We start from the raw sequence: 27996 nt of genomic DNA on the forward strand, positions 1-27996 counted from the left end.
TGATAATTCACTCCCTGTTCATGCATGTGTAGTTCCAATTTTTTGACTCAGAAGGTCGCTGTTTAACAGCGTTTGGGCTGTGGCTCAAACCTTCACGCCCTCCCACACCATCACACTGTGTCAGAAAGAAAAGGAAGGCAGGCATTTCTTTCAAACAGTGCCTACACGGTGTCGTTGTAAAATCGCTCCGTTTGTTTAGAAAATGCATATTTCTATTTGACTTTATGGATCTAGTGCATAGCGTGAGGATGGATATATTGCGTATGAGGATGTTCACTTCAGGCAAGAAAACGTCCGTTTTTACTCAGTGGCTCACGGCGCTGCTTCTTGTGGTCTTTTGTTCTCGCATCGTGTCCGGACAGATCACTTACTCCATTCCGGAGGAAATGCCGAAAGGCTCCATGATTGGAAATATCGTTCAGGATTTGGGACTGGATTTAAAAAGACTGAAGTCCGGGAAAGCGCGCATCTATACTGGCGATAGCACGGAATACATTGAACTGAACAGAGAAAAGGGATTATTGCTCATCAAAGAGAAAATAGATCGCGAGTCTCTTTGCGCAAAAATGACCCCGTGCGCTCTGCATCTCCAAATGATTCTGGAAAACCCGATGGAATTATATTCTGTTACCGTCGAAATTAAAGACATAAACGATAATGCTCCTAGTTTCCAGAGAAATGAAATTAGGTTTGAGATAAGCGAGTCAGCAGCGGTGGGGGCCAGGTTCGTGCTGGGCAGAGCGGTGGATCCAGACGTAGGAATTAATGGTCTTCGAAGCTACTCGCTCAATCCAACGGATAATTTTGTTTTAGAAAAGGAACCAGGAGGCGAAAATAATGTAGAGATGGTGTTGCAAAAATCACTTGATCGAGAAAAGGAAGGAAGACTTAGTTTACTGTTGACAGCGTTTGATGGAGGAGAACCACGGCTATCTGGCACAATGAATATACATATAACAGTGCTGGATGTTAATGATAATGCGCCTGTTTTTACGCAAAGAGAATATAAAGCCACAATTACAGAAAATTCTCCAAAGAGCACCAAACTGATAACGGTAAGCGCATCTGACGCGGATGAAGGGTCCAATAGTCATGTAACATATTACATCTCTGACGCAGTCGACAGTAACGTGGCCGACATGTTTTCTGTAGACGAAAACAGTGGAGAGGTTACATTACACGGTCTAATGGACTATGAAAAATCAAACCATTACCAGCTTGATATCCAAGCTAGAGACCAAGGAGGACTTTCTGACTCGTGTAAGGTAATTATTGATGTGTTGGATATTAATGACAATAAACCAACCATTGATATAATTTCTTTGTCCAGTTCTATATCCGAAGAGTCCAAGCCTAATACTGTTGTGGCTATGATAAAAGTAAATGATCCAGATTCAGGTGCAAATGGCCAAGTTCACTGCACTATCAGTGATAACATTCCATTTTCTGTGAAAACACCATCCAACAACTTCTTCAGTCTGCGCACAGAGCAGGAACTAGACAGGGAGAGAGAGTCTGAGTACAACATCACTGTGCTGTGCTCTGATGAGGGAGTTCCCTCACTCTCCAGCAGCGCTTCTCTCCGTTTACTCCTTTCAGATGTGAATGATAATGCTCCTGTCTTTGAGAGAAGGAGCTACGAGGCCTTTGTGCTGGAGAACAACACACCAGGTCTCTCTATCTTCACAGTGAAGGCCAGTGACGCAGACTCGAACCAGAATGCGCGCGTTTCTTACATTTTAGACGACAGCACTGTTAATGGGGTTCCTGTATCATCATATGTGTCAGTCAGTGCTGATAGTGGAGTCATTAATGCCGTGCGCTCTTTCGACTACGAGCAGTTAAAGGACTTCCATTTCCGCGTCAAAGCGCAGGATGGAGGCTCCCCTCCACTCAGTAGTAACGTGACAGTGAGGATCAAAATCCAAGACCAGAACGACAACGCTCCTCAGGTTCTGTACCCAGTACAGACTGGTGGCTCTGTGGTGGCTGAGATTGTGCCTCGTTCAGCAGATGTTGGCTATCTGGTGACTAAAGTGGTGGCTGTTGATGTGGACTCTGGACAGAATGCCTGGCTCTCCTACAAACTCCAGAAAGCCACAGACAGGGCGCTGTTTGAAGTGGGCCCACAGAATGGAGAGATACGGACTGTGCGCCAGGTGACTGATAAAGATGCAGTGAAACAGAAGCTCACTGTTGTTGTGGAGGATAACGGACAGCCGTCTCGCTCAGCTGTAGTGAACATCAATGTAGCTGTAGCGGACAGTTTCCCTGAAGTGGTCTCGGAGTTCTCGGACTTTACGCACAGCAAAGAATACAACGATAACCTGACTTTTTACTTAGTTTTAGCTCTGGCTGCTGTTTCTTTCCTTTTCATTACTACTGTAGTAGTTATAATATCAGTGAAGATCTACAGATGGAGACAGTCTCGTATTTTCTATCAGTCCAACCTCCCAGTTATTCCGTACTACCCACCCGGTTACGCAGACACAGGAGTTACTGGAACTCTGCCGCACATGTACAATTATGACGTTTGTATGACGACAAACTCGAGGAAAAGTGACTGTAAATATTCTACACTTGGTGGACAGAGTGTTTTAGTGGTGGACCCGAGTTTTGCAGAGACTTTGCAGCGCGGATTGAAGGAAAATAGCCTTCTAGAAGATGCCGATTCTCCAGAGTTGGTAAGACTTTGTTATAACACATCATAACGTTAAAAATGTCAATCATAAATGTGCACGTAAATTGCTCATACTTCGGTTTGTAAATATCTCATCATCAAAGCCATTGTGCTGTAATGTGTTTAAATATTCTCATGTTCGTGTCTTTTCACCCCTTAAAATATTAAGCTTATTATATACAAAGTCTTATCACTGAGTAACTTCGGTGACTTCTGTGCATACTGGCTGAGCTGTTCTTATGTTGTAGAAGTGTGTGCTAAAATGTTGGGCTCTGGTCATTTCAGGGGTTAACTAATACATCATGTCTGATTGAAAAATACTATTGTCGCTTTTATCTACCTCAAATCGATATAGGATTTCAGGATTGTTAAATAGTGAAATAAATGTAGTGAATAGTGAAATAAATGAAAAATGGCAGAAAACGTCACATAAAAAAAAAAAAAAAAGGTTTGCTAAAATGTTCCATTTCCCATATGTCATATTAAGGCTCTTAAATCGAATAGTGGGTTTCATATTGCTTTTCTTTGAAAGATGGTTGTAGACGTGACGTGTTTAATCCGCAAGATACTGAATGACACATTAAAATCATATAAAGCCGCAGATCTTTTTCTTTACATTCCGTTTCTCAAAGTTTCAGCACCACTTTTACTGGGCAGCGCCAAACGCTTTGAAATGTCAACGATTTAGACATTTAATGAACGCGAACTTAACTGCTTTCTTAACTCGCTGTGGCATTTTGTGTTTTATTATAAAGTAACGTTCATACATGGTTGCACTTTTACCTCTCATGAGGTTAAACTGGCATGTATATTGAAAGAAATGTCTCTTATTTTGAAAAGCAGTTGAATTCAACCTGCTAACACTCAACTATTTTAAACAGATTATTTATTAGTTTCTTTATTTCGTTGTTTCTTTGTTTGCATAATATTTAACTTTAGCAATGTACAGCTATATCTCGTCGTACTCATATGAATTATTCACATTCTGTTCATGTACATGTAGTTCCTCTTTTTGACTCAGAAGGTCGCTGTTTAACAGCACTTGGGCGGCGGCTAAAATCCTCACGCCCTCCCACACCATCACACCGTATGAGAAACAAAAGGAAGGCAGGCTTTTCTCGCTGATGCTATTTACACAGATCCGTTGTAAAACCGCTTTTCTCTTGTTAAAACGTATTTTCAATTTTTTTTTTACTATTTTTTTTTCCTTGAAACGGTGGATTTTGAAGCCATAGATTACGGATTAATATATTGCGTATGAGGATGTTCACTTCAGGCAAGAAAATGTCCGTTTTTACTCGGTGGCTCACGGCGCTGTTTCTTGTGGTCTTTTGTTCTCGCATCGTGTCCGGACAGATCACTTACTCCATTCCGGAGGAAATGCCGAAAGGCTCCATGATTGGAAATATCGCTCAGGATTTGGGACTGGATTTAAAAAGACTGAAGTCCGGGAAAGCGCGCATCTATACTGGCGATAGCACGGAATACATTGAACTGAACAGAGAAAAGGGATTATTGCTCATCAAAGAGAAAATAGATCGCGAATCTCTTTGCGCAAAAATGACCCCGTGCGCTCTGCATCTCCAAATGATTCTGGAAAACCCGATGGAATTATATTCTGTTACCGTCGAAATTAAAGACATAAACGATAATGTTCCTAGTTTCCAGAAAAACGAAATTAGGTTTGAGATAAGCGAATCAGCAGCGGTGGGGGCCAGATTCGTGCTGGGGAGCGCGGTGGATCCAGACGTAGGAATCAACGGCCTTCGAAGCTACTCGCTCAATCCAACGGATAATTTTGCGTTGGATACACAATCTGATGTGGGGAAGATTGTGGAGATGATATTACAAAAACCCCTTGATCGTGAAAAGGAAGCACGGGTTAATTTACTGTTGACCGCGTTTGATGGAGGAGAACCACGGCTATCGGGTACAGTGAACATAGATATAACAGTATTGGATGCTAATGATAACGCTCCTGTCTTTAGTCAAAAGATGTATAAAGCTACAATAACAGAAAATGCTCCAAAGAGCACCAAACTAACCACCGTAAGAGCAACCGATGCGGATGAAGGCTCTAATAGTCATGTGACATATTATATTTCCGATGCAATGGACAGTTCTGTGACCGACATCTTTATAGTAGATCAATACAGTGGAGATATTATATTAAATGGTCAAATTGACTATGAAAAAACAAATCATTACCAGCTTCATATTCAAGCTAGAGATCAAGGAGGACTCTCTGACTCATGTGAGGTAATTATTGATGTGTTGGATGTCAATGACAACAAACCAGCTATTGACGTAATTTCTCTGTCGAATTCTATTTCTGAACAGGCCGAACCTAGAACTGTTGTTGCTATGATAAAAGTAAATGACCCGGATTCAGATGTAAATGGCCAAGTTCACTGCACTATTAATGATAACGTTCCATTTTCTGTTAATTCACCATCCAACAACTTCTTCAGTCTGCGCACAGAGCAGGAACTGGACAGGGAGAGAGAGTCTGAGTACAACATCACTGTGCTGTGCTCTGATGAGGGAGTTCCCTCACTCTCCAGCAGCGCTTCTCTCCGTTTACTCCTTTCAGATGTGAATGATAATGCTCCTGTCTTTGAGAGAAGGAGCTACGAGGCCTTTGTGCTCGAGAACAACACACCAGGTCTCTCTATCTTCACAGTGAAGGCCAGTGACGCAGACTCGAACCAGAATGCGCGCGTTTCTTACATTTTAGATGACAGCACTGTTAATGGGGTTCCTGTATCATCATATGTGTCAGTCAGTGCTGATAGTGGAATCATTAATGCCGTGCGCTCTTTCGACTACGAGCAGTTAAAGGACTTCCATTTCCGCGTCAAAGCGCAGGATGGAGGCTCCCCTCCACTCAGTAGTAACGTGACAGTGAGGATCAAAATCCAAGATCAGAACGACAACGCTCCTCAGGTTCTGTACCCAGTACAGACTGGTGGCTCTGTGGTGGCTGAGATTGTGCCTCGTTCAGCAGATGTTGGCTATCTGGTGACTAAAGTGGTGGCTGTTGATGTGGACTCTGGACAGAATGCCTGGCTCTCCTACAAACTCCAGAAAGCCACAGACAGGGCGCTGTTTGAAGTGGGCCCACAGAATGGAGAGATACGGACTGTGCGCCAGGTCACTGATAAAGATGCAGTGAAACAGAAGCTCACTGTTGTTGTGGAGGATAACGGACAGCCGTCTCGCTCAGCTGTAGTCAACATCAATGTAGCTGTAGCGGACAGTTTCCCTGAAATGGTCTCGGAGTTCTCGGACTTTACGCACAGCAAAGAATACAACGATAACCTGACTTTTTACTTAGTTTTAGCTCTGGCTGCTGTTTCTTTCCTTTTCATTACTACTGTAGTAGTTATAATATCAGTGAAGATCTACAGATGGAGACAGTCTCGTATTTTCTATCAGTCCAATCTCCCAGTTATTCCGTACTATCCACCCGGTTACGCAGACACAGGAGTTACGGGAACTCTGCCGCACATGTATAATTATGACGTCTGTATGACGACAAATTCGAGGAAAAGTGACTGTAAATATTCTACGCTTGGTGGACAGAGTGTTTTAGTGGTGGATTCGAGTTTTTCCGAGACTATGAAGCGCGCGATGAAGGAAAAGAATCTTCTTGATGACCCCGATTCTCCGGAGTTGGTAAGATTTAAAATTTGATGGCTTACCAATTCCATTAGCTTATATTTATGAACATTACATTGTAATATTTTGCCCTGTTGCTATTCAAAAATTCTCCGTTTGAAGTGTCCTTTGTGTTAAAGCTGGCTATACTTCATTATTTACGTATAAAGTGATTTGATACAGTATTGTTATGGGACGTAAAACTGTATGAGTCGCTGTTGCGTTGTTATGTAGTGACATCATCCTCTTTGTCATTTAACATCAATTTTGAAGTTCACTCACGTCATTTTTCTCCTTTATATTGACAATTCCCTTGTGTCTAGTGGTCACTCATGTAATTGTTTCAGAAACACAGTCGTTGACTTTCGGTCAAATATTTTGCGTATGTGCAATTGATTGACATTCTAAATCAAGTAAAGCCATCAATCTTTTGTGTTCAGGCAGTTCAGCACCTTTCAGCACTACTCCTTCTGGACAGCTCCGGGCAGTTTAAAAAAAAAATCTATGAGTTCAACCTCCATTGGACTACCAACCCATTGGATACCAACTCTGTTGTCTTTCTGTGACGTTAGTATATTTTGTTTGGCAAAAACATTTGTAAAGTCCTGCGATTTTGCCTTAGTATAAAATGGTAGAAAATGCATGGAACAGTTTTGTCTTGTATTTCACTTGGTGTGCAGAATGCTTTCGTCGTGGACCCGAGATTTATTGAGACAATTTCGCGTAAAATAATATAAATATATTATAGCAGAACCAGAATGTTTGATATGATACGTTTTATTCTTCTAATCGTACCGTAATATTAACAGACTTTAAAACTGCACAAATCTCTGAAACGTCACCCTTAGATGGCCATGACTGTTGCGCCTGGAGCCCCTCTAGACTTTCTCCAGCCCAAATAATCATAAACTCAAACCTGACTTCATTGTGTGTTCTAAAAGTAGGGAGTTTGCTCAAATATTTCAATGACGTCAACGCCACATGGATTGCCAATGCATTATTATGGAGTGGATTAAAACAAAGTGTGGTAGATGAATTTTCTTTTTCAGGACCGCTAGTGTTGGCGAGTGTTAAACAGTTTAAAAGGAAAGTAAGGCATATGATTTGGGTTTCTCAGAAATACTATTTTTCTCCGCTCTACATGTTTATTCAAGACTAAAATTCTTTTATTTCATGCTTTTTGCTGACTGAAATTGCACCAGTTCAGTTTTTTAATCTTAACTCAAAATCAGTTAAAGTCGTCACATTGAAATATGATTTCTCAAAATCTTTATCTGTCTATTTAACCGAATGTTTATTGATTTATATATTTATTGCAGTGTTTCTTTTATTCTATTTTGGAGGTCATTATTTCATATTTAACGTAATCAATTTGCAATGGAAGTTTTGTAATTCCTCATTCTGACTCTAAGTGACGCTGTTTATCAAGGATACGCTGCCTCTGTATGTGTCCGCCTCAGACTCGCCCACAGCAGCCTGAATAATCAGAGAAAGAAAAGCTCCTCAGTCGCGTTTTCCGTGTCATCGACATCTGAGTGGAATATGTTCGTCTGTCGTTCTTAAATCCATCAAACAGGGATCCGCATTTGATAACTGATCATTTAAATTATTGAAAAACTGAATGTCGACGTCATTTCTGGAGATCTCAGCAGACAAGAGAATCTCCGTTGCAGTGATGTGGCACACGGTATTGTTCTTCGTCGTCCTTTCTTCTCTCTCCGTGCTCGGCCAGGTCAGTTACTCCATTCCGGAGGAAATGGCGAAAGGCTCGACGGTTGGAAATATCGCTCAGGATCTGGGATTAGATTTAAAAAGACTGAAATCAGGAAAAGCGCGGATATTCTCCGGGGACAGCACGGAATACATCGAGCTGAACAAAGAGAAGGGCATGCTTCTGATCAAAGAGAAAATAGATCGCGAGGCTCTGTGCGCTAAAACAACACCGTGCGCTTTACATCTTCAGATGATTCTGGAGAATCCGATGGAACTTTACACTGTTACCGTTGAAATCACGGATATAAACGATAATGCTCCTACATTTCAGAACAAAGAAATGAGGTTTGAGATCAGCGAGTCAGCTGTAACAGGAGCGAGATTCATGCTAGACAGAGCAGTCGATGCGGACGTTGGGACCAATGGCCTTCAGAGCTATTCACTTCAGCCAACCGATCACTTCATCATAGAACTGCAAAATCAGGCAAATGATCGTAAAAACGTAGAGATGGTTTTACAAAGACCTCTTGATAGAGAGAAACAAGATAGACTTACTTTGATGTTAACAGCGATTGATGGAGGTGAGCCAGTGCTGTCCGGCACTCTTCAAATACATGTTACTGTACTGGACGCTAATGATAACGCTCCCATTTTTAACCAGAAGGTATACAAAGCTTCAATAGTCGAAAATTCACCCAAAGGATTCAAATTGACAACCGTCAGCGCCTCTGATGCAGATGAAGGCTCAAACGGGCACGTCGACGTATTATATTTCAAACGTAGATGATGATATTAAAGATTTGTTCATAATAAATAAAGAAAACGGCGAAATATCGTTAAGTGGAGAAATTGACTATGAAAAAACAAACCACTATCAGCTTGATATTCAAGCCAGGGACCAAGGTGGACTCTCAGACTCATGCAAACTGATTATTGATGTGCTGGACATTAACGATAATAAACCAGCTATCACTATTCTGTCTATGTCCAGCTCTATATCAGAAGATTCTCCTTTCGGCACCATTGTAGCAATGCTGAAAGTAAATGATCCAGATTCGTCAGGAAATGGAGAAGTTCACTGCAGTATTCTTGATAATATTCCTTTTGCCATCGTATCTCCGTCAAACAATATATTTAGTCTGCGCACAGAGCAGGAACTGGACAGGGAGAGAGAGTCTGAGTACAACATCACTGTGCTGTGCTCTGATGAGGGAGTTCCCTCACTCTCCAGCAGCGCTTCTCTCCGTTTACTCCTTTCAGATGTGAATGATAATGCTCCTGTCTTTGAGAGAAGGAGCTACGAGGCCTTTGTGCTGGAGAACAACACACCAGGTCTCTCTATCTTCACAGTGAAGGCCAGTGACGCAGACTCGAACCAGAATGCGCGCGTTTCTTACATTTTAGATGACAGCACTGTTAATGGGGTTCCTGTATCATCATATGTGTCAGTCAGTGCTGATAGTGGAGTCATTAATGCCGTGCGCTCTTTCGACTACGAGCAGTTAAAGGACTTCCATTTCCGCGTAAAAGCGCAGGATGGAGGCTCCCCTCCACTCAGTAGTAACGTGACAGTGAGGATCAAAATCCAAGACCAGAACGACAACGCTCCTCAGGTTCTGTACCCAGTACAGACTGGTGGCTCTGTGGTGGCTGAGATTGTGCCTCGTTCAGCAGATGTTGGCTATCTGGTGACTAAAGTGGTGGCTGTTGATGTGGACTCTGGACAGAATGCCTGGCTCTCCTACAAACTCCAGAAAGCCACAGACAGGGCGCTGTTTGAAGTGGGCCCACAGAATGGAGAGATACGGACTGTGCGCCAGGTCACTGATAAAGATGCAGTGAAACAGAAGCTCACTGTTGTTGTGGAGGATAACGGACAGCCGTCTCGCTCAGCTGTAGTGAACATCAATGTAGCTGTAGCGGACAGTTTCCCTGAAATGGTCTCGGAGTTCTCGGACTTTACGCACAGCAAAGAATACAACGATAACCTGACTTTTTACTTAGTTTTAGCTCTGGCTGCTGTTTCTTTCCTTTTCATTACTACTGTAGTAGTTATAATATCAGTGAAGATCTACAGATGGAGACAGTCTCGTATTTTCTATCAGTCCAATCTCCCAGTTATTCCGTACTATCCACCCGGTTACGCAGACACAGGAGTTACTGGAACTCTGCCGCACATGTACAATTATGACGTTTGTATGACGACCAACTCGAGAAAAAGTGACTGTAAATATTCTACACTTGGTGGACAGAGTGTTTTAGTGGTGGACTCGAGTTTTTCCGAGACTATGCAGCGCGCAATGAAGGAAAAGAGTCTTCTTGATGACCCCGATTCTCCGGATTTGGTAAGGGCTTATAATAATCCATCATAGTCGTTTGAGTATTCCAATGTTTTGCCATTTTCTAAAGAGCACTAGCTTCTGCATATTAGTGTAATATTGATATGATCTCTCTACCCTCATGCTTGGGCAATATTTTTTTGGCTGAATACCAACTTTTTCTGTTGTTATGTCTAATATATATATATATATATATATATATATATATATATATATATATATATATATATATATATATATATATTCCTGTTTCCTTGAACTGGTTAGTAAGGAATTGTTATAAAACTTTATGGCGTTTTAATGTAGCGGGTCATTTCAAATGCGTGCACACTGCCCAAATTTTAGCATGTCAGGTGAATGTATTATGTTGCCTGCATATAAAATTAATTAGCGTCAATGTTCCTGTTCACACTAATACAATATAACATTGTTCTTGCCTTGTTATACAGTGAAGCGAGTTTCCATGTGGAAATACTTAAGCGTTTTTCAGCACCACCGCGGTGGATAGCGCCAAACAGTAAGGGAGGCCGTCAAGTCAGTTAATTTAAGTCAAGTCAAGGCTTTATTGTCATTTCAGCTTCATACAAGTACAGAGTGAAACGAAACAACATTCCTCCACGACCAGCACAGGAACACAAGGGCAACACAATACAATATACACAGTGCAGAAAATACAGTGCAATAAGTAAATATGAAAGACTTACAATAAATACAAAACAGAACACAGGCAGTACACGGTACTAATAGTGTGTGGAGCTGTGCAAAGGAAGATGTAACATTCTATGATATATTAGCAGCTTAGCAGAAAGCCTAGCATATATGAGCATAGCATTCACCGATGTAGCAACCAGAGCAGCAATATACAGTGTACAGTATTTGGTTGATACAGTAATTTTAGCAGCTAACATTGTTGAAGTGAAATAAAATGTACAAAAATGTAAGTATTCATATCTACAGTTATATAAAATGAAGTATTTCAGTGAAATGCAGTAATTATAATTAAATACAGTGTTCTAGACATAATTTGAAACTGCAAGAAGTGGGGAGTGAGTCCCATATTGTTATGTATATGTGTGTCTGGGTCTGTGTGGGTGTCCTTCAATTTGATCAGTGGAAGTTGAGGAATCTGATGGCTTGTGGGAAGAAACTGTTGTCCAGTCTGGCTGTGAGTACCTCCTTCCAGATGGCAGAAGAGAGAACAGTTCATGTGAGGGGTGTGTGGGGTCAGTCACAATGCTAGTGGCTTTTCAGATGCAGCGTGTGGTGTAAATGTCTGTGATGGAGGGAAGAGAGGCTCCGATTATCTTTTCAGTCTCGTATTTTCCCGGTTACGCAGCAGGAGTTACTGGAACTCTGCCGCACATGTATAATTATGACGTTTGAATGATGACAAACTCGAGGAAAAGCGACTGTAAATATTCTACACTTGATCGACAGAGTATTTTAGTGGTGGACCCGAGTTTTACAGAGACTTTGCGGTGCACGATGATGGGAAATTATCTTCTAGAAGACGCCGATTCTCCAAAGTTGGTAAGATTTAAAATTGAAAGGCTTCCGAATTCCATTATATTATTTGTATCAACATTACATTGCAAAATGTTGCCGTGCTGCCTTTCAAGAACTCTCCATTTGAAGTGTCTTTCGTGTTAAAGCTGGCTGTGCTTCATTGTTTACGTGTAAAGTGACTTGTTACAGTATTGCTATGGACAGTAAAACAGTATGAGTCGCCAAGACACAAGCTTATCTGTCATTTAACATTAATTTTCAAGTTCACGGATGTGTCATATATAGCTTGATGTTGACATAATTCCGATGTGCCTAGTGGTTACACACATAATTGTTTCATAAACACAATCGTTGTCTTTCAGTTGACTCTTTAAGTAAAAAGCTGATGAAACATATATTATGCGTGTGCAATTGATTGACATAAAGTAAGTAAAACTATCACTATTTTGTGTTCAAACAGTTGTCAGCACCACTAGTTCTGGACAGCTCCGGACAGTTCGCTGAATCAATGAGTTCAACCTCTGTTGAATTCAGACACACCCACTCTGTTTGCTTTCTGTGAATACTAGAATATTTTGCTTGGTAAAAAATATTCAAACCAGGCTACGATTTGCCTTTTTCTGGGTTAAGCACATAGACAATGCATTGCAACAGTCTTCTCTTTTAATCTCACTTAGTGTGCAGAATATTTTGGTTGTGAGCCCAGGCTGTGCTGAGACTGTTTAGCGTGAAATTAAGGGAATATTTTCTACCAAAACCAAAATGTTAGCTATAATGAATTTTGTTTCTTTAATGATATACTAATATTAAACTTAGGCAAACCTACTGTTTTGGGATTCTTGAAGATACAACATTTTTGCCTCTATACATGTTTATTCAAGTCTACAATTGTATTTTTTCGTGGTTTCTCCTGACTTAAACTGCGCCAGTTCAGTTTCAAATTAGAACTCAAAATCATGATTTTTCAAACTATCTATCTATCTATCTATCTATCTATCTATCTATCTATCTGATCATTTATTGATTCATATATTTATTGTAGGGTTTCATTTATTTTATTTAGGTAGTCATTATTTCGTATTTTGTGCAGTAACTTGGCAATATAAACTTTGTAATTCCTTATTCTGACTCTAAGTGACGCTGTTTATCAACGATACGCTGCATCTGTATGTGTCCGCCTCAGACTCGCCCACAGCACCCTGAATAATCAGAGAAAGAAAAGCTCCTCAGTCGCGTTTTCCGTGTCATCGACATCTGAGTGGAATATGTTTGTCTGTCGTTCTCAAATCCATCAAATCTGGATCTGTATTTAATGACTGCGCATTTAAAGCATTGAAAGTCTGGATTTCGCCGTAATTTCTTGAGATCTTCTCATCAGACAAGGAAATCTCCGTCGCAGTGATGTGGCACACGGTATTGTTCTTCGTCGTCCTTTCTTCTCTATCCGTGCTCGGCCAGGTCAGTTACTCCATTCCGGAGGAAATGGCGAAAGGCTCGACGGTTGGAAATATCGCTCAGGATCTGGGATTAGATTTAAAAAGACTGAAATCAGGAAAAGCGCGGATATTCTCCGGGGACAGCACGGAATATATCGAGCTGAACAAAGAGAAGGGCATGCTTCTGATCAAAGAGAAAATAGATCGCGAGGCTCTGTGCGCTAAAACAACACCGTGCGCTTTGCATCTTCAGATGATTCTTGAGAATCCGATGGAAATGTACACAGTGACCGTTGAAATCACTGATATAAACGATAATGCTCCTACATTTCAGAATAAAGACATTAGACTTGAGATTAGCGAATCAGCTGTGCCAGGAGCGAGATTCGTTTTAGAGAAAGCAGTGGATGCGGACGTTGGAACAAATGATCTTCAGAGCTATTCACTTCATCCAACCGACCACTTTGTTCTAGAATTGCAAAATAATGCAGGCCCTCGTAAAAACGTAGAGATGATTTTACAAAGACCGCTGGATAGAGAGAAACAAGAACGATTTACATTGCTATTAACAGCGGTTGATGGAGGTGAGCCAGTGCTGTCCGGCACTCTTCAGATACATGTTACTGTACTGGACATTAATGATAACGCCCCTGTTTTCACTCAGAAGATATACAAAGCTCAAATAATCGAAAATTCACCAAAAGGAGCTAAGCTGACTACAGTAAGCGCCTCTGATGCAGATGAAGGTTCTAACGGACAGGTGACGTATTACATTTCAAATACAGAATATGATATTAAAGATGTGTTTTTTATAAATCAGTTTACCGGCGAGGTTTCAGTAAATGGTCAGATTGACTATGAAAAAATAAACAATTATCAACTCGATATTGAAGCAAGAGATCAAGGAGGACTCTCAGATTCTGCTAAAATCACTATCGATGTGCTTGACATAAACGACAATAAACCAGCAATAACTATTATGTCCATGTCTAACTCTATATCAGAGGGCTCTCCTTCTGGCACGGTTGTTGCTATGTTAAAAGTAAATGATCCAGATTCAGGTGCAAATGGCCAAGTTCATTGCAATATAAACGAGAATATTCCCTTTGTTATCATATCACCATCCAACAACTTCTTCAGTCTGCGCACAGAGCAGGAACTGGACAGGGAGAGAGAGTCTGAGTACAACATCACTGTGCTGTGCTCTGATGAGGGAGTTCCCTCACTCTCCAGCAGCGCTTCTCTCCGTTTACTCCTTTCAGATGTGAATGATAATGCTCCTGTCTTTGAGAGAAGGAGCTACGAGGCCTTTGTGCTGGAGAACAACACACCAGGTCTCTCTATCTTCACAGTGAAGGCCAGTGACGCAGACTCGAACCAGAATGCGCGCGTTTCTTACATTTTAGATGACAGCACTGTTAATGGGGTTCCTGTATCATCATATGTGTCAGTCAGTGCTGATAGTGGAGTCATTAATGCCGTGCGCTCTTTCGACTACGAGCAGTTAAAGGACTTCCATTTCCGCGTCAAAGCGCAGGATGGAGGCTCCCCTCCACTCAGTAGTAACGTGACAGTGAGGATCAAAATCCAAGACCAGAACGACAACGCTCCTCAGGTTCTGTACCCAGTACAGACTGGTGGCTCTGTGGTGGCTGAGATTGTGCCTCGTTCAGCAGATGTTGGCTATCTGGTGACTAAAGTGGTGGCTGTTGATGTGGACTCTGGACAGAATGCCTGGCTCTCCTACAAACTCCAGAAAGCCACAGACAGGGCGCTGTTTGAAGTGGGCCCACAGAATGGAGAGATACGGACTGTGCGCCAGGTCACTGATAAAGATGCAGTGAAACAGAAGCTCACTGTTGTTGTGGAGGATAACGGACAGCCGTCTCGCTCAGCTGTAGTGAACATCAATGTAGCTGTAGCGGACAGTTTCCCTGAAATGGTCTCGGAGTTCTCGGACTTTACGCACAGCAAAGAATACAACGATAACCTGACTTTTTACTTAGTTTTAGCTCTGGCTGCTGTTTCTTTCCTTTTCATTACTACTGTAGTAGTTATAATATCAGTGAAGATCTACAGATGGAGACAGTCTCGTATTTTCTATCAGTCCAATCTCCCAGTTATTCCGTACTATCCACCCGGTTACGCAGACACAGGAGTTACTGGAACTCTGCCGCACATGTATAATTATGACGTTTGTATGACGACAAACTCGAGGAAAAGTGACTGTAAATATTCTACACTTGGTGGACAGAGTGTTTTAGTGGTGGACCCGAGTTTTACAGAGACTTTGCAGCGCGCGATGAAGGAAAAGAATCTTCTAGAAGATCCCGACTCTCCAGATTTGGTAAGAGCTTGTTATCAAAGATTGTAGCTTCAAATATCTTGTGCTAATTTAAAGGTGTATACAGTTCATTGTCTTCAGCGCGTAAACATCAGCTTGCAATGTTTTGCTCCGATGCTTTGCAAACGTTCTTTTGTTCCATTGTCCATCGCGTCAAAGCTGACTATATTTTATTTTCTCCATATATAGTGACAGGGTTACAGTATTGTTATCGAAGGTAAAACGATATGGTCTGCTAATGTTGCTACTGTTATATTGTGAAATCAGGTTCTGTGTCGGTCAGCGTTACTTCTAAGGTTCAGTTACAAATGGCTTTAAATTGACATGAGTCACATGTGTGTCGTGGTTACGCATGAACAGCTTTGTTTCATAAACACAAATCATGTCTGTACGTTTTCTGATTTTGCAAGAATTCTGTCAATGAAAATATATTTGCTTCTGCGAGTGATTGATACGTTAAAATCAAGTAAATAACACAAAACTGATTTGGTTTTGTAGACGTCATCGCTTTTCAGTACCACGTGTTCTGGACAGCTCCGAACAATTCAATAGTGGTTGATTCACACACACACACACACACACACACACACACACACACACACATTTTTTTTTTCACATGGCTGCGATTTTGCCTTATCCTTGGTTATGCTCATACACAGTGCATTGTAACTGTTTGTTTCTTCTAATTTCAAATGTTTTGCACAATGTTTTCGTCGTGGACCTGTGTTTTGTTGACAGTATTTTGCAGGAAATTAAGTTTATATCTTCTAGTAGAACCAGAATGTTTCCGATATTTTATTCATCTAATAATATCATAATATTAATAGGCTTAACACTTGCACAAAGCTCTGAAAAGTCACTATCAGATAGCCATGACTGTAGGTCCTTGAGACTTAGTAACTTTCTCCAATCTGAATATCTTTTTACTTAAACCGGATTTTCAATATTTTATCTAAAAAATAAAGTTTTGCCAAAATTGTGAATAATATCAAAGCACCGTGGTTTGTCAATTAGTTATTTTGTAGTGGATAAAAACACAGTGTGGCAGGTGATTCCTCTCTTTTCAGGACCAGTAATGCTGGAGAGTGCCAAAAAGTTTGGCAGAAAGTGAATTAGTTTAAATGTGCACAAACATATTTCTTTGCGTTTATAGGAAATAGAATATTCATACCTATCTATATGCTTCTCCAAGATCACAATTTGATTTTTTTTTCATGTTGGATCATCATTAATATGCTCCATTTCACTTTCCAATTTTTGACTTAAAATCAATTCAGCACATGGTATTAAAAGATGATTGTCTCTCTTTGCTCCTTCATTTTGTACGCATTATTTTGGCAATACTAAATTTTGTAGTTCCTCATTCTGACTCTAAGTGACGCTGTTTATCAACGATTTGCTGCATCTGTATGTGTCCGCCTCAGACTCGCCCACAGCAGCCCTGAATAATCAGAGAAAGAAAAGCTCCTCAGTCGCGTTTTCCGTGTCATCGACATCTAAGTGGAATATGTTGGTCTGTCTTTCTTAAATCCGTCGGAATTTGGATTCCTATTTAATCACTGAGGAGTGAAAGCGTCGGAAGTCTTGATATCGACGTCATTTCTGGAGATCTTTTCATCAGACAAGGAAATCTCCGTCGCAGTGATGTGGCACACGGTATTGTTCTTCGTCGTCCTTTCTTCTCTCTCCGTGCTCGGCCAGGTCAGTTACTCCATTCCGGAGGAAATGGCGAAAGGCTCGACGGTTGGAAATATCGCTCAGGATCTGGGATTAGATTTAAAAAGACTGAAATCAGGAAAAGCGCGGATATTCTCCGGGGACAGCACGGAATACATCGAGCTGAACAAAGAGAAGGGCATGCTTCTGATCAAAGAGAAAATAGATCGCGAGGCTCTGTGCGCTAAAACAACACCGTGCGCTCTACATCTACAGATGATTCTGTAGAATCCTATGGAAATGTACACAGTGACCGTTGAAATCACGGATATAAACGATAATGCTCCTACATTTCAGAATAAACAAATGAGGTTTGAGATCAGCGAGTCAGCTGTGACAGGAGCGAGATTCGTGTTAGAGAGTGCAGTCGATGCGGACGTTGGAACAAACGGCCTTCAGAGCTATTCACTTCATCCAACCGATCATTTTGCTTTAGACTTACAGAATCTCGCAGAGGGTCGTAAAAACGTAGAGATGGTTTTACAAAAACCGCTGGATAGAGAGAAACGAGAACGATTTACATTGATGTTAACGGCGATTGATGGAGGTGAGCCAGTGCTGTCCGGCACTCTTCAGATTCATGTTACTGTACTGGACGCTAATGATAACGCCCCTGTTTTCACTCAGAAAGTGTATAAAGCCTCAATAAGTGAAAACTCACCCAAAGGATCCAAACTGACAACGGTTAGCGCGTCAGACGCAGATGAAGGCACAAACGGGCAGGTGACGTATTACATTTCCAATACAGAGAATGATGTTAAAGATGTGTTCGTCATTAATCAATTTAACGGTGAGGTAACATTAAATGGTCAGATGGATTATGAAAAAATAAACCATTATCAACTAGTTATTGAAGCTAGAGATCAAGGTGGTCTGTCAGACTCGTGTAAAATGATTATTGATGTGCTGGACATAAACGATAATAAACCAGTTATAACCGTTATGTCCATGTCTAACTCAATATCAGAAGATTCTCCTTCTGGCACGGTCGTTGCAATGTTGAAAGTAAACGATCCAGATTCATCCGCGAATGGGCGAGTTCAGTGCAGTATTAGTGAACATATTCCATTTGCTATCTCATCACCATCCAACAACTTCTTCAGTCTGCGCACAGAGCAGGAACTGGACAGGGAGAGAGAGTCTGAGTACAACATCACTGTGCTGTGCTCTGATGAGGGAGTTCCCTCACTCTCCAGCAGCGCTTCTCTCCGTTTACTCCTTTCAGATGTGAATGATAATGCTCCTGTCTTTGAGAGAAGGAGCTACGAGGCCTTTGTGCTGGAGAACAACACACCAGGTCTCTCTATCTTCACAGTGAAGGCCAGTGACGCAGACTCGAACCAGAATGCGCGCGTTTCTTACATTTTAGACGACAGCACTGTTAATGGGGTTCCTGTATCATCATATGTGTCAGTCAGTGCTGATAGCGGAATCATTAATGCCGTGCGCTCTTTCGACTACGAGCAGTTAAAGGACTTCCATTTCCGCGTCAAAGCGCAGGATGGAGGCTCCCCTCCACTCAGTAGTAACGTGACAGTGAGGATCAAAATCCAAGACCAGAACGACAACGCTCCTCAGGTTCTGTACCCAGTACAGACTGGTGGCTCTGTGGTGGCTGAGATTGTGCCTCGTTCAGCAGATGTTGGCTATCTGGTGACTAAAGTGGTGGCTGTTGATGTGGACTCTGGACAGAATGCCTGGCTCTCCTACAAACTCCAGAAAGCCACAGACAGGGCGCTGTTTGAAGTGAGCCCACAGAATGGAGAGATACGGACTGTGCGCCAGGTCACTGATAAAGATGCAGTGAAACAGAAGCTCACTGTTGTTGTGGAGGATAACGGACAGCCGTCTCGCTCAGCTGTAGTGAACATCAATGTAGCTGTAGCGGACAGTTTCCCTGAAATGGTCTCGGAGTTCTCGGACTTTACGCACAGCAAAGAATACAACGATAACCTGACTTTTTACTTAGTTTTAGCTCTGGCTGCTGTTTCTTTCCTTTTCATTACTACTGTAGTAGTTATAATATCAGTGAAGATCTACAGATGGAGACAGTCTCGTATTTTCTATCAGTCCAGTCTCCCAGTTATTCCGTACTATCCACCCGGTTACGCAGACACAGGAGTTACTGGAACTCTGCCGCACATGTACAATTATGACGTTTGTATGACGACAAACTCGAGGAAAAGCGACTGTAAATATTCTACACTTGGTGGACAGAGTGTTTTAGTGGTGGACCCGAGTTTCTCAGAAACTCTGCAGCGCGCGATAAAGGAGAAGAATCTTTTGGAAGAACCCGATTCTCCTGATTTGGTAAGAGTTTGGTGTATTTTTTTTTTTTACTCTAGATACTGTGGCAATATTTTAAAAGACTACGTTTTCCTTACATCACATGACTTTTACTTGTTGCTGGTGAACCTTTCTTCTTTTCTGTGTCTAGTATTTTACAACGGACTTCACGATTCACGCTAAAATAATGTTGAATTATTGCAGTTGATTTCCAAATGGTTGCCCATTCCGTTTTTATATGGTACACCTATATTTAGAACAATGCTTCATTCATTATTCTTTAAATTATGAAAAATTGGCTTCAAATTTATGTGATTCATTTGTGTCATAAGGTTGCATACATATTAATATTTATATAAATTAGATTTGTTGATGCTTCATTTTTATTCTTGTGCAGTCGACTGACATTATGAGCCCTGTAAAGCCAAAGCATCATATTTTCATTCTGTTGTTCGGCGCATCTCAGCACCACATTGTCTGGACAGCTCCAGACAGTCATGCTTATTCAAGACTTTGATTTTTTTTTCTTTTTATCTTACCATTGTTGAGCTGATACATGACTCATTGGAACATTATTTTATTCTTATTTCACGTGGTGACCAGAATATTTGGGTGGTAAACTTGATTTGTGCAGAGATTATTTGGAGCTTGATGACGAAATGAAAATATTCTAGTTGAACCTGATTTTCCAAATTTGCAAAGGGCTTAATATAGTACATTTTGAAATCGAATTCTAGTTTTAAAAAGGCTTAAACATTGTACAAATCTCTGAAGTGTCTCCATTAGGTGGACATGATCACCCGATTGTGCTTAACTTCTACGTTTATTTGCTGTGTTGTCTAAGCATAAAAGCTTTAAGCAAGTTGATAACGTCACAATGACATGGGTTTGTCAGTGCTTTACTAAGTAGTGAAGTCAGTTAAAATGTGGAAAGTGATTTTCTCTTTTCAGCACCGTCAATGCTGCACAGCACCTAACACTTAAAAATAAATGAATAAATAAATAAAATAATAATAATAATAATAATAATAATAATAATAATAATAATAATGATAATAATAATAATAATAATAATAATAATAATGTCACTTATTTTAAACATATGCGTGCCTTCTTTGTTGGCGTTTGAGGAAATAGTACAAGTTTTCTTTCTTTATAATTTTAATTGATACACTTATGTTTATTTATTTATTTTTTTTGTGGTGTCCTTGCTAAAACTAAACTAGAACAGTTGTCTTTTTATTTTTTTTTTTTTTGTTTGTTTTTTTAATGACTTTTTCATGTGGTACTGAGATATTTTATACACTTCATTTACTTATTTATTTATTCATTCTATAAGTTGAAGTTACACAAATTTAATGTTGAAAGACAATGATTCGTATTTTTGCCAATATTTGGCAAGGGAAGTTTTGTAATTCCTAATTCTGACTCAAAGTGACGCTGTTTAACAACGATAGGCTCCCTCTGTATGTGTCCGCCTTAGACTCGCCCACAGCAGCCTGAATAATCAGAGACGAACAAGCTTTCCAGTCGCGTTATGAGATTCTCCGTCGTCTGAGTGGAATATTTCGTGTATTGCTTTGATATCAATAGAATCCGGATCTATATTTGATGACTGCAAAGTTAAGGCATTGAGCGTCTGGACTGGATATTATTTTTGAAGATCTTCTCTGCAGATTAGAAAATCGCCATTGCAGTGATGTGGCGCAAGGTATTGTTCTTAGTTGTCCTTTCTTCTCACTCCGTGCTCGGCCAGGTCAGTTACTCCATTCCGGAGGAAATGGCGAAAGGCTCGACAGTTGGAAATATCGCTCAGGATTTGGGATTAGATTTAAAAAGACTGAAATCAAGAAAAGCGCGCATCTTTACGGAAGACAGCACGGAGTACATCGAGCTGAATAAAGAGAGGGGGGCGCTTCTCATCAAGGAAAAAATAGATCGCGAGTCTCTTTGTGCTAAAACGACCCCCTGCGCGCTGCATTTTCAAATAATTCTGGAGAATCCGATGGAATTATATTCTATTACCGTCGAAATTACGGATATAAATGATAACGCTCCGTTTTTCCAGACAGAGGAAATCAGGTTTGAGATTAGTGAATCAGCTGTAACTGGAGCTAGATTTACATTAGAGAGAGCAATAGATGTGGACGTTGGTATCAATGGCCTTCAGAGCTACTCTCTAAAACCAACAGATCATTTTGTTTTAGAATTACAGAGTCAGACAGACGGAGATAAGAGAGTGCAAATGGTTTTACAAAAACCTCTTGATAGAGAAAAACAAGAGAGATTCACATTGTTACTGACAGCGAATGATGGAGGTGAACCGGTGCTGTCTGGTTCAGTGAAAATACACATTACTGTTCTAGATGTAAATGATAACGCTCCTGTATTTACTCAGAATGTATATAAAGCTACATTATCTGAAAACGCAGCTAAAGGCACGAAATTGACGACTGTGGGCGCAACTGATGCAGATGAAGGCTCCAATAGTCTTATTACGTACATTATGTCAAAAACTGTGGATAGTTTGTCAGATTTGTTTATTGTTGATCAGTACAGTGGTGATGTCATCTTAAATGGCGAAGTTGATTTTGAAAAATCGAGCAATTATCAGCTTGAGATTCAAGCAAAAGACCAAGGAGGACTTTCTGACACATGTAAGTTAATTGTTGATGTTTTAGATGTGAATGATAACACACCTTCGATTAACATTATCTCTAAGTCTAACTCTATATCTGAGGAGTCTAAGCCTGGCACTGTTGTTGCTATGATGAAAGTAAACGATCCAGATTCAGGTATGAATGGCCAAGTTCATTGCAATATAAACGAGAATATTCCTTTTGCTATCATATCACCATCCAACAACTTCTTCAGTCTGCGCACAGAGCAGGAACTGGACAGGGAGAGAGAGTCTGAGTACAACATCACTGTGCTGTGCTCTGATGAGGGAGTTCCCTCACTCTCCAGCAGCGCTTCTCTCCGTTTACTCCTTTCAGATGTGAATGATAATGCTCCTGTCTTTGAGAGAAGGAGCTACGAGGCCTTTGTGCTGGAGAACAACACACCAGGTCTCTCTATCTTCACAGTGAAGGCCAGTGACGCAGACTCGAACCAGAATGCGCGCGTTTCTTACATTTTAGATGACAGCACTGTTAATGGGGTTCCTGTATCATCATATGTGTCAGTCAGTGCTGATAGTGGAGTCATTAATGCCGTGCGCTCTTTCGACTACGAGCAGTTAAAGGACTTCCATTTCCGCGTCAAAGCGCAGGATGGAGGCTCCCCTCCACTCAGTAGTAACGTGACAGTGAAGATCAAAATCCTAGACCAGAACGACAACGCTCCTCAGGTTCTGTACCCAGTACAGACTGGTGGCTCTGTGGTGGCTGAGATTGTGCCTCGTTCAGCAGATGTTGGCTATCTGGTGACTAAAGTGGTGGCTGTTGATGTGGACTCTGGACAGAATGCCTGGCTCTCCTACAAACTCCAGAAAGCCACAGACAGGGCGCTGTTTGAAGTGGGCCCACAGAATGGAGAGATACGGACTGTGCGCCAGGTCACTGATAAAGATGCAGTGAAACAGAAGCTCACTGTTGTTGTGGAGGATAACGGACAGCCGTCTCGCTCAGCTGTAGTGAACATCAATGTAGCTGTAGCGGACAGTTTCCCTGAAGTGGTCTCGGAGTTCTCGGACTTTACGCACAGCAAAGAATACAACGATAACCTGACTTTTTACTTAGTTTTAGCTCTGGCTGCTGTTTCTTTCCTTTTCATTACTACTGTAGTAGTTATAATATCAGTGAAGATCTACAGATGGAGACAGTCTCGTATTTTCTATCAGTCCAACCTCCCAGTTATTCCGTACTATCCACCCGGTTACGCAGACACAGGAGTTACTGGAACTCTGCCGCACATGTACAATTATGACGTTTGTATGACGACCAACTCGAGGAAAAGTGACTGTAAATATTCTACACTTGGTGGACAGAGTGTTTTAGTGGTGGACCCGAGTTTCACAGAGACTCTGCAGCGCGCGATGAAGGAAAATAATCTTCTAGACGACCCCGAGTCTCCAGATTTGGTAAGAGTTTGTTATAACACATCAGAACTGGACAGGGAGAGAGGGAACGTTTCATGTTATTTGAAACGTATACATATTTCAATATATATATATATATATATATATATATATATATATATATATATATATATATATATATATATATTTGGACAGTGTATTGCAATATTTTTCTTTGCAAAGTTTCTCCGTTTCCAGTTTCCTTTGCTTTAAAGCTTACTATATCATTTATGTTTAAAGTGACAGTGTTTTTGTGGAACGTAAAACTATATGAGTTGGCATTGCGTTGGTATACAATGACATAAGCTGCTTTATCATTTAACATTAATTTAAAAGTTCACCGACGTCTTATATGTATATATGTTTTCGAAATTGATATAATTCAGATGTTTCTAGTGATTACGCAAATAATTATTTCATAAACATTCGTTGTCTTCCAGTTTACTCTTTTGGCAAGAGTTGTATTGATGTAATATATATTGTGGGTCTACAATTGATAGACCTGTCTAAATTAAGTAAAGCCATCACTATTTTGTGTTCGAACTGTTCAGCACTTTTCAGCACCACTGATTCTGGACAGCTCCGGACAGTTTTATACATCAGTGATTTCAACCTCTATTCAACGCACTTATGTCTTCCTGTGGCATGTTAGTATATTTTGTTTAGGGGAAAAAAAACAAAAAAAAAAAAAAAAAAACATTTGTACAAGGTTGTGATTTTGTCTTACTCTGGGTTAAGCTGATAGAAAATGCATTACAACAGTTTTCTCTTTAAATTTTACTTGGTGTTCATAACGTTTTGGTCGTGCCCTCAAGTTTCACTGAGACTATTTAAAGTGAAATTAAGGAAATATATTCTAGCAAAACCAGAATGTTTGTTATGATGCCTTTTATTCCATTGATAGTATTATAATGTTAACAAACTCAAAAATTGCAGAATTCTTTGAAAAGTCATTACAAGATGGCCTTGACTGCTGCGCCTGGAGACAGTGGACATTTTCTCCTGTCCAAATATCCATGAACTCAAACCTCACTTTATTGTGTGGTCTAAAAATAGAAAGTTTGGTCAGAATTGTTAATGATGTCAAAGACACATGGATTGCCAATGAATTATTACGTGTTGGCTTAAAACACAGTGTGGCAAATGACTCCTCTTTTTTTCCGGACCAATATTGGTGGAGAGGGTTAGTTTGGAAGGGAAACAAGGCATGTTATGTTTAGACAAACCTACGTTTTGGGTTACTCAGAAATACTATTTTTTTCCACTCTACATGTTTATTCAAGACTACAAATTTATTTTTTTCAGTTTTCTTCTGATTTAAACTGCACCAGATTAGTTTCCTAATTTTCACTCAAAATCACTTCAATTCGTGATGTAGAAAGTTTACTTTGCAAACTATCTATCTATATGTTTATTTATTGATTCATATTTTTATTGCTGTGTTTGATTCTATTTTGAAAATCATTATTTCATATTTTACGCAGTAACTTGGCAATATAAATTTTGTAATTCCTCTTTCTGACTCTAAGTGACGCTGTTTATCAACGATTTGCTGCATCTGTATGTGTCCGCCTCAGACTCGCCCACAGCACCCTGAATAATCAAAGAAAGAAAAGCTCCTCAGTCGTGTTTTCCGAGTCATCGACATCTGAGCGGAATATGTTGGTCTGTCGTTCTTAAATCCGTCAGATCTCGATCCTTTCTTAATGACTAATGAAATAAAGCATTGGAAGTCTGGATTTCGACGTCATTTCTGGAGATCTTCTCAGCAGATAAGGACATATCTATTGCAGTGATGTGGCACACGGTATTGTTCTTCGTCGTCCTTTCTTCTCTCTCCGTGCTCGGCCAGGTCAGTTACTCCATTCCGGAGGAAATGGCGAAAGGCTCGACGGTTGGAAATATCGCTCAGGATCTGGGATTAGATTTAAAAAGACTGAAATCAGGAAAAGCGCGGATATTCTCCGGGGACAGCACGGAATACATCGAGCTGAACAAAGAGAAGGGCATGCTTCTGATCAAAGAGAAAATAGATCGCGAGGCTCTGTGCGCTAAAACAACACCGTGCGCTTTACATCTTCAGATGATTCTCGAGAATCCGATGGAAATGTACACAGTGACCGTTGAAATCACGGATGTAAACGATAATGCTCCATTATTCCAAACAGAAGAAATCAGTTTCGAGATTAGCGAGTCAGCTGTAACAGGAGCGAGATTCATGTTAGATGGAGCAGTGGATGCGGACGTTGGAACAAACGGTCTTCAGAGCTATTCACTTAAACCAACAGATCATTTTGTTCTAGAATTCCAAAACCACGCAGATGGAGAAAAAAACGTAGAGATGGTTTTACAAAAACCGCTCGACAGAGAGAACAAGGAAAAATTTACATTGATGTTAACAGCGATTGACGGAGGTGAGCCAGTGCTGTCCGGCACTGTCCAGATACATGTTACTGTACTGGACGCTAACGATAACGCTCCTGTTTTTACCCAGAAAGTATATAAAGCCGTAATAACTGAAAATTCACCAAAAGGATCCAAACTGACAACCGTCAGCGCCTCTGATGCAGATGAAGGCTCAAACGGACAGGTGACGTATCACATTTCAAAAGTAGACAACGATGTCAAAGATTTGTTCATAATAAATAAAGAAAATGGTGAAATATTCTTAAGTGGACAAATTGACTATGAGAAGACAAGCCATTATCAACTTGACATTAAAGCTAGAGACCAAGGTGGACTTTCAGATTCGTGTAAATTAATTATCGATGTACTAGATGTTAACGATAATAAACCAACTATAACTATAATGTCTATGTCTAACTCTATATCAGAAGAATCACCTTCAGGCACCGTCGTTGCAATGTTGAAAGTAAATGATCCTGACTCATCCGCGAATGGGCGAGTTCAGTGCAGTATTAGTGAACAGATTCCGTTTGCTATCACTTCACCATCTAACAACTTCTTCAGTCTGCGCACAGAGCAGGAACTGGACAGGGAGAGAGAGTCTGAGTACAACATCACTGTGCTGTGCTCTGATGAGGGAGTTCCCTCACTGTCCAGCAGCGCTTCTCTCCGTTTACTCCTTTCAGATGTGAATGATAATGCTCCTGTCTTTGAGAGAAGGAGCTACGAGGCCTTTGTGCTCGAGAACAACACACCAGGTCTCTCTATCTTCACAGTGAAGGCCAGTGACGCAGACTCGAACCAGAATGCGCGCGTTTCTTACATTTTAGATGACAGCACTGTTAATGGGGTTCCTGTATCATCATATGTGTCAGTCAGTGCTGATAGTGGAGTCATTAATGCCGTGCGCTCTTTCGACTACGAGCAGTTAAAGGACTTCCATTTCCGCGTCAAAGCGCAGGATGGAGGCTCCCCTTCACTCAGTAGTAACGTGACAGTGAGGATCAAAATCCAAGACCAGAACGACAACGCTCCTCAGGTTCTGTACCCAGTACAGACTGGTGGTTCTGTGGTGGCTGAGATTGTGCCTCGTTCAGCAGATGTTGGCTATCTGGTGACTAAAGTGGTGGCTGTTGATGTGGACTCTGGACAGAATGCCTGGCTCTCCTACAAACTCCAGAAAGCCACAGACAGGGCGCTGTTTGAAGTGGGCCCACAGAATGGAGAGATACGGACTGTGCGCCAGGTCACTGATAAAGATGCAGTGAAACAGAAGCTCACTGTTGTTGTGGAGGATAACGGACAGCCGTCTCGCTCAGCTGTAGTCAACATCAATGTAGCTGTAGCGGACAGTTTCCCTGAAATGGTCTCGGAGTTCTCGGACTTTACGCACAGCAAAGAATACAACGATAACCTGACTTTTTACTTAGTTTTAGCTCTGGCTGCTGTTTCTTTCCTTTTCATTACTACTGTAGTAGTTATAATATCAGTGAAGATCTACAGATGGAGACAGTCTCGTATTTTCTATCAGTCCAGTCTCCCAGTTATTCCGTACTATCCACCCGGTTACGCAGACACAGGAGTTACTGGAACTCTGCCGCACATGTACAATTATGACGTTTGTATGACGACAAACTCGAGGAAAAGTGACTGTAAATATTCTACACTTGGTGGACAGAGTGTTTTAGTGGTGGACCCGAGCTTTACAGAGACTATGCAGCGCGCAATGAAGGAAAAAAGTCTTTTGGAAGATTCGGATTCTCCAGATTTGGTAAGCACTTACTCTAAATAGTTTTTGGTTTTAGATACGGTTGCAATAGTTTAATAGCGCA

General features: G+C 40.9%; 2 protein-coding genes and 5 pseudogenes across 24 annotated transcripts in view; all 7 read left to right on the plus strand.

The window, feature by feature from the left end:
* Positions 1-27996, plus strand: part of LOC118824489 (protocadherin gamma-C5-like) — a 216995-nt gene that overhangs the window by 114690 nt on the left and 74309 nt on the right. Inside the window, exon 1 of one of the 23 annotated variants that reach the window (XM_036594692.1) lies at positions 2946-6358. The exons of the other annotated variants lie outside the window; for them this stretch is intronic. Within the exon in view, the coding sequence (XP_036450585.1) occupies positions 3938-6358 (2421 nt within the window). The 5' untranslated portion in view covers positions 2946-3937. Of the gene's footprint in view, positions 1-2945; positions 6359-27996 lie in introns of those variants that run through there. 23 annotated transcript variants of the gene reach the window in all.
* On the plus strand, positions 5-2639 carry LOC118824498 (annotated as a pseudogene).
* Positions 7776-10358, plus strand: LOC118824499 (annotated as a pseudogene).
* On the plus strand, positions 12139-15627 carry LOC118824508 (annotated as a pseudogene).
* Positions 17176-19550, plus strand: LOC118824984 (annotated as a pseudogene).
* On the plus strand, positions 21380-23707 carry LOC118824505 (protocadherin gamma-A11-like). The gene is given in 2 exon segments (XM_036594721.1): positions 21380-23519; positions 23522-23707. Coding segments are annotated over 2 exon segments (2226 nt in total). The 3' UTR covers positions 23608-23707.
* LOC118824506 lies at positions 25304-27878 on the plus strand (annotated as a pseudogene).

The sequence above is a fragment of the Colossoma macropomum genome, unplaced genomic scaffold (assembly GCF_904425465.1).
Source record: "Colossoma macropomum unplaced genomic scaffold, Colossoma_macropomum, whole genome shotgun sequence".
Taxonomy (NCBI): Eukaryota; Metazoa; Chordata; class Actinopteri; order Characiformes; family Serrasalmidae; genus Colossoma; species Colossoma macropomum.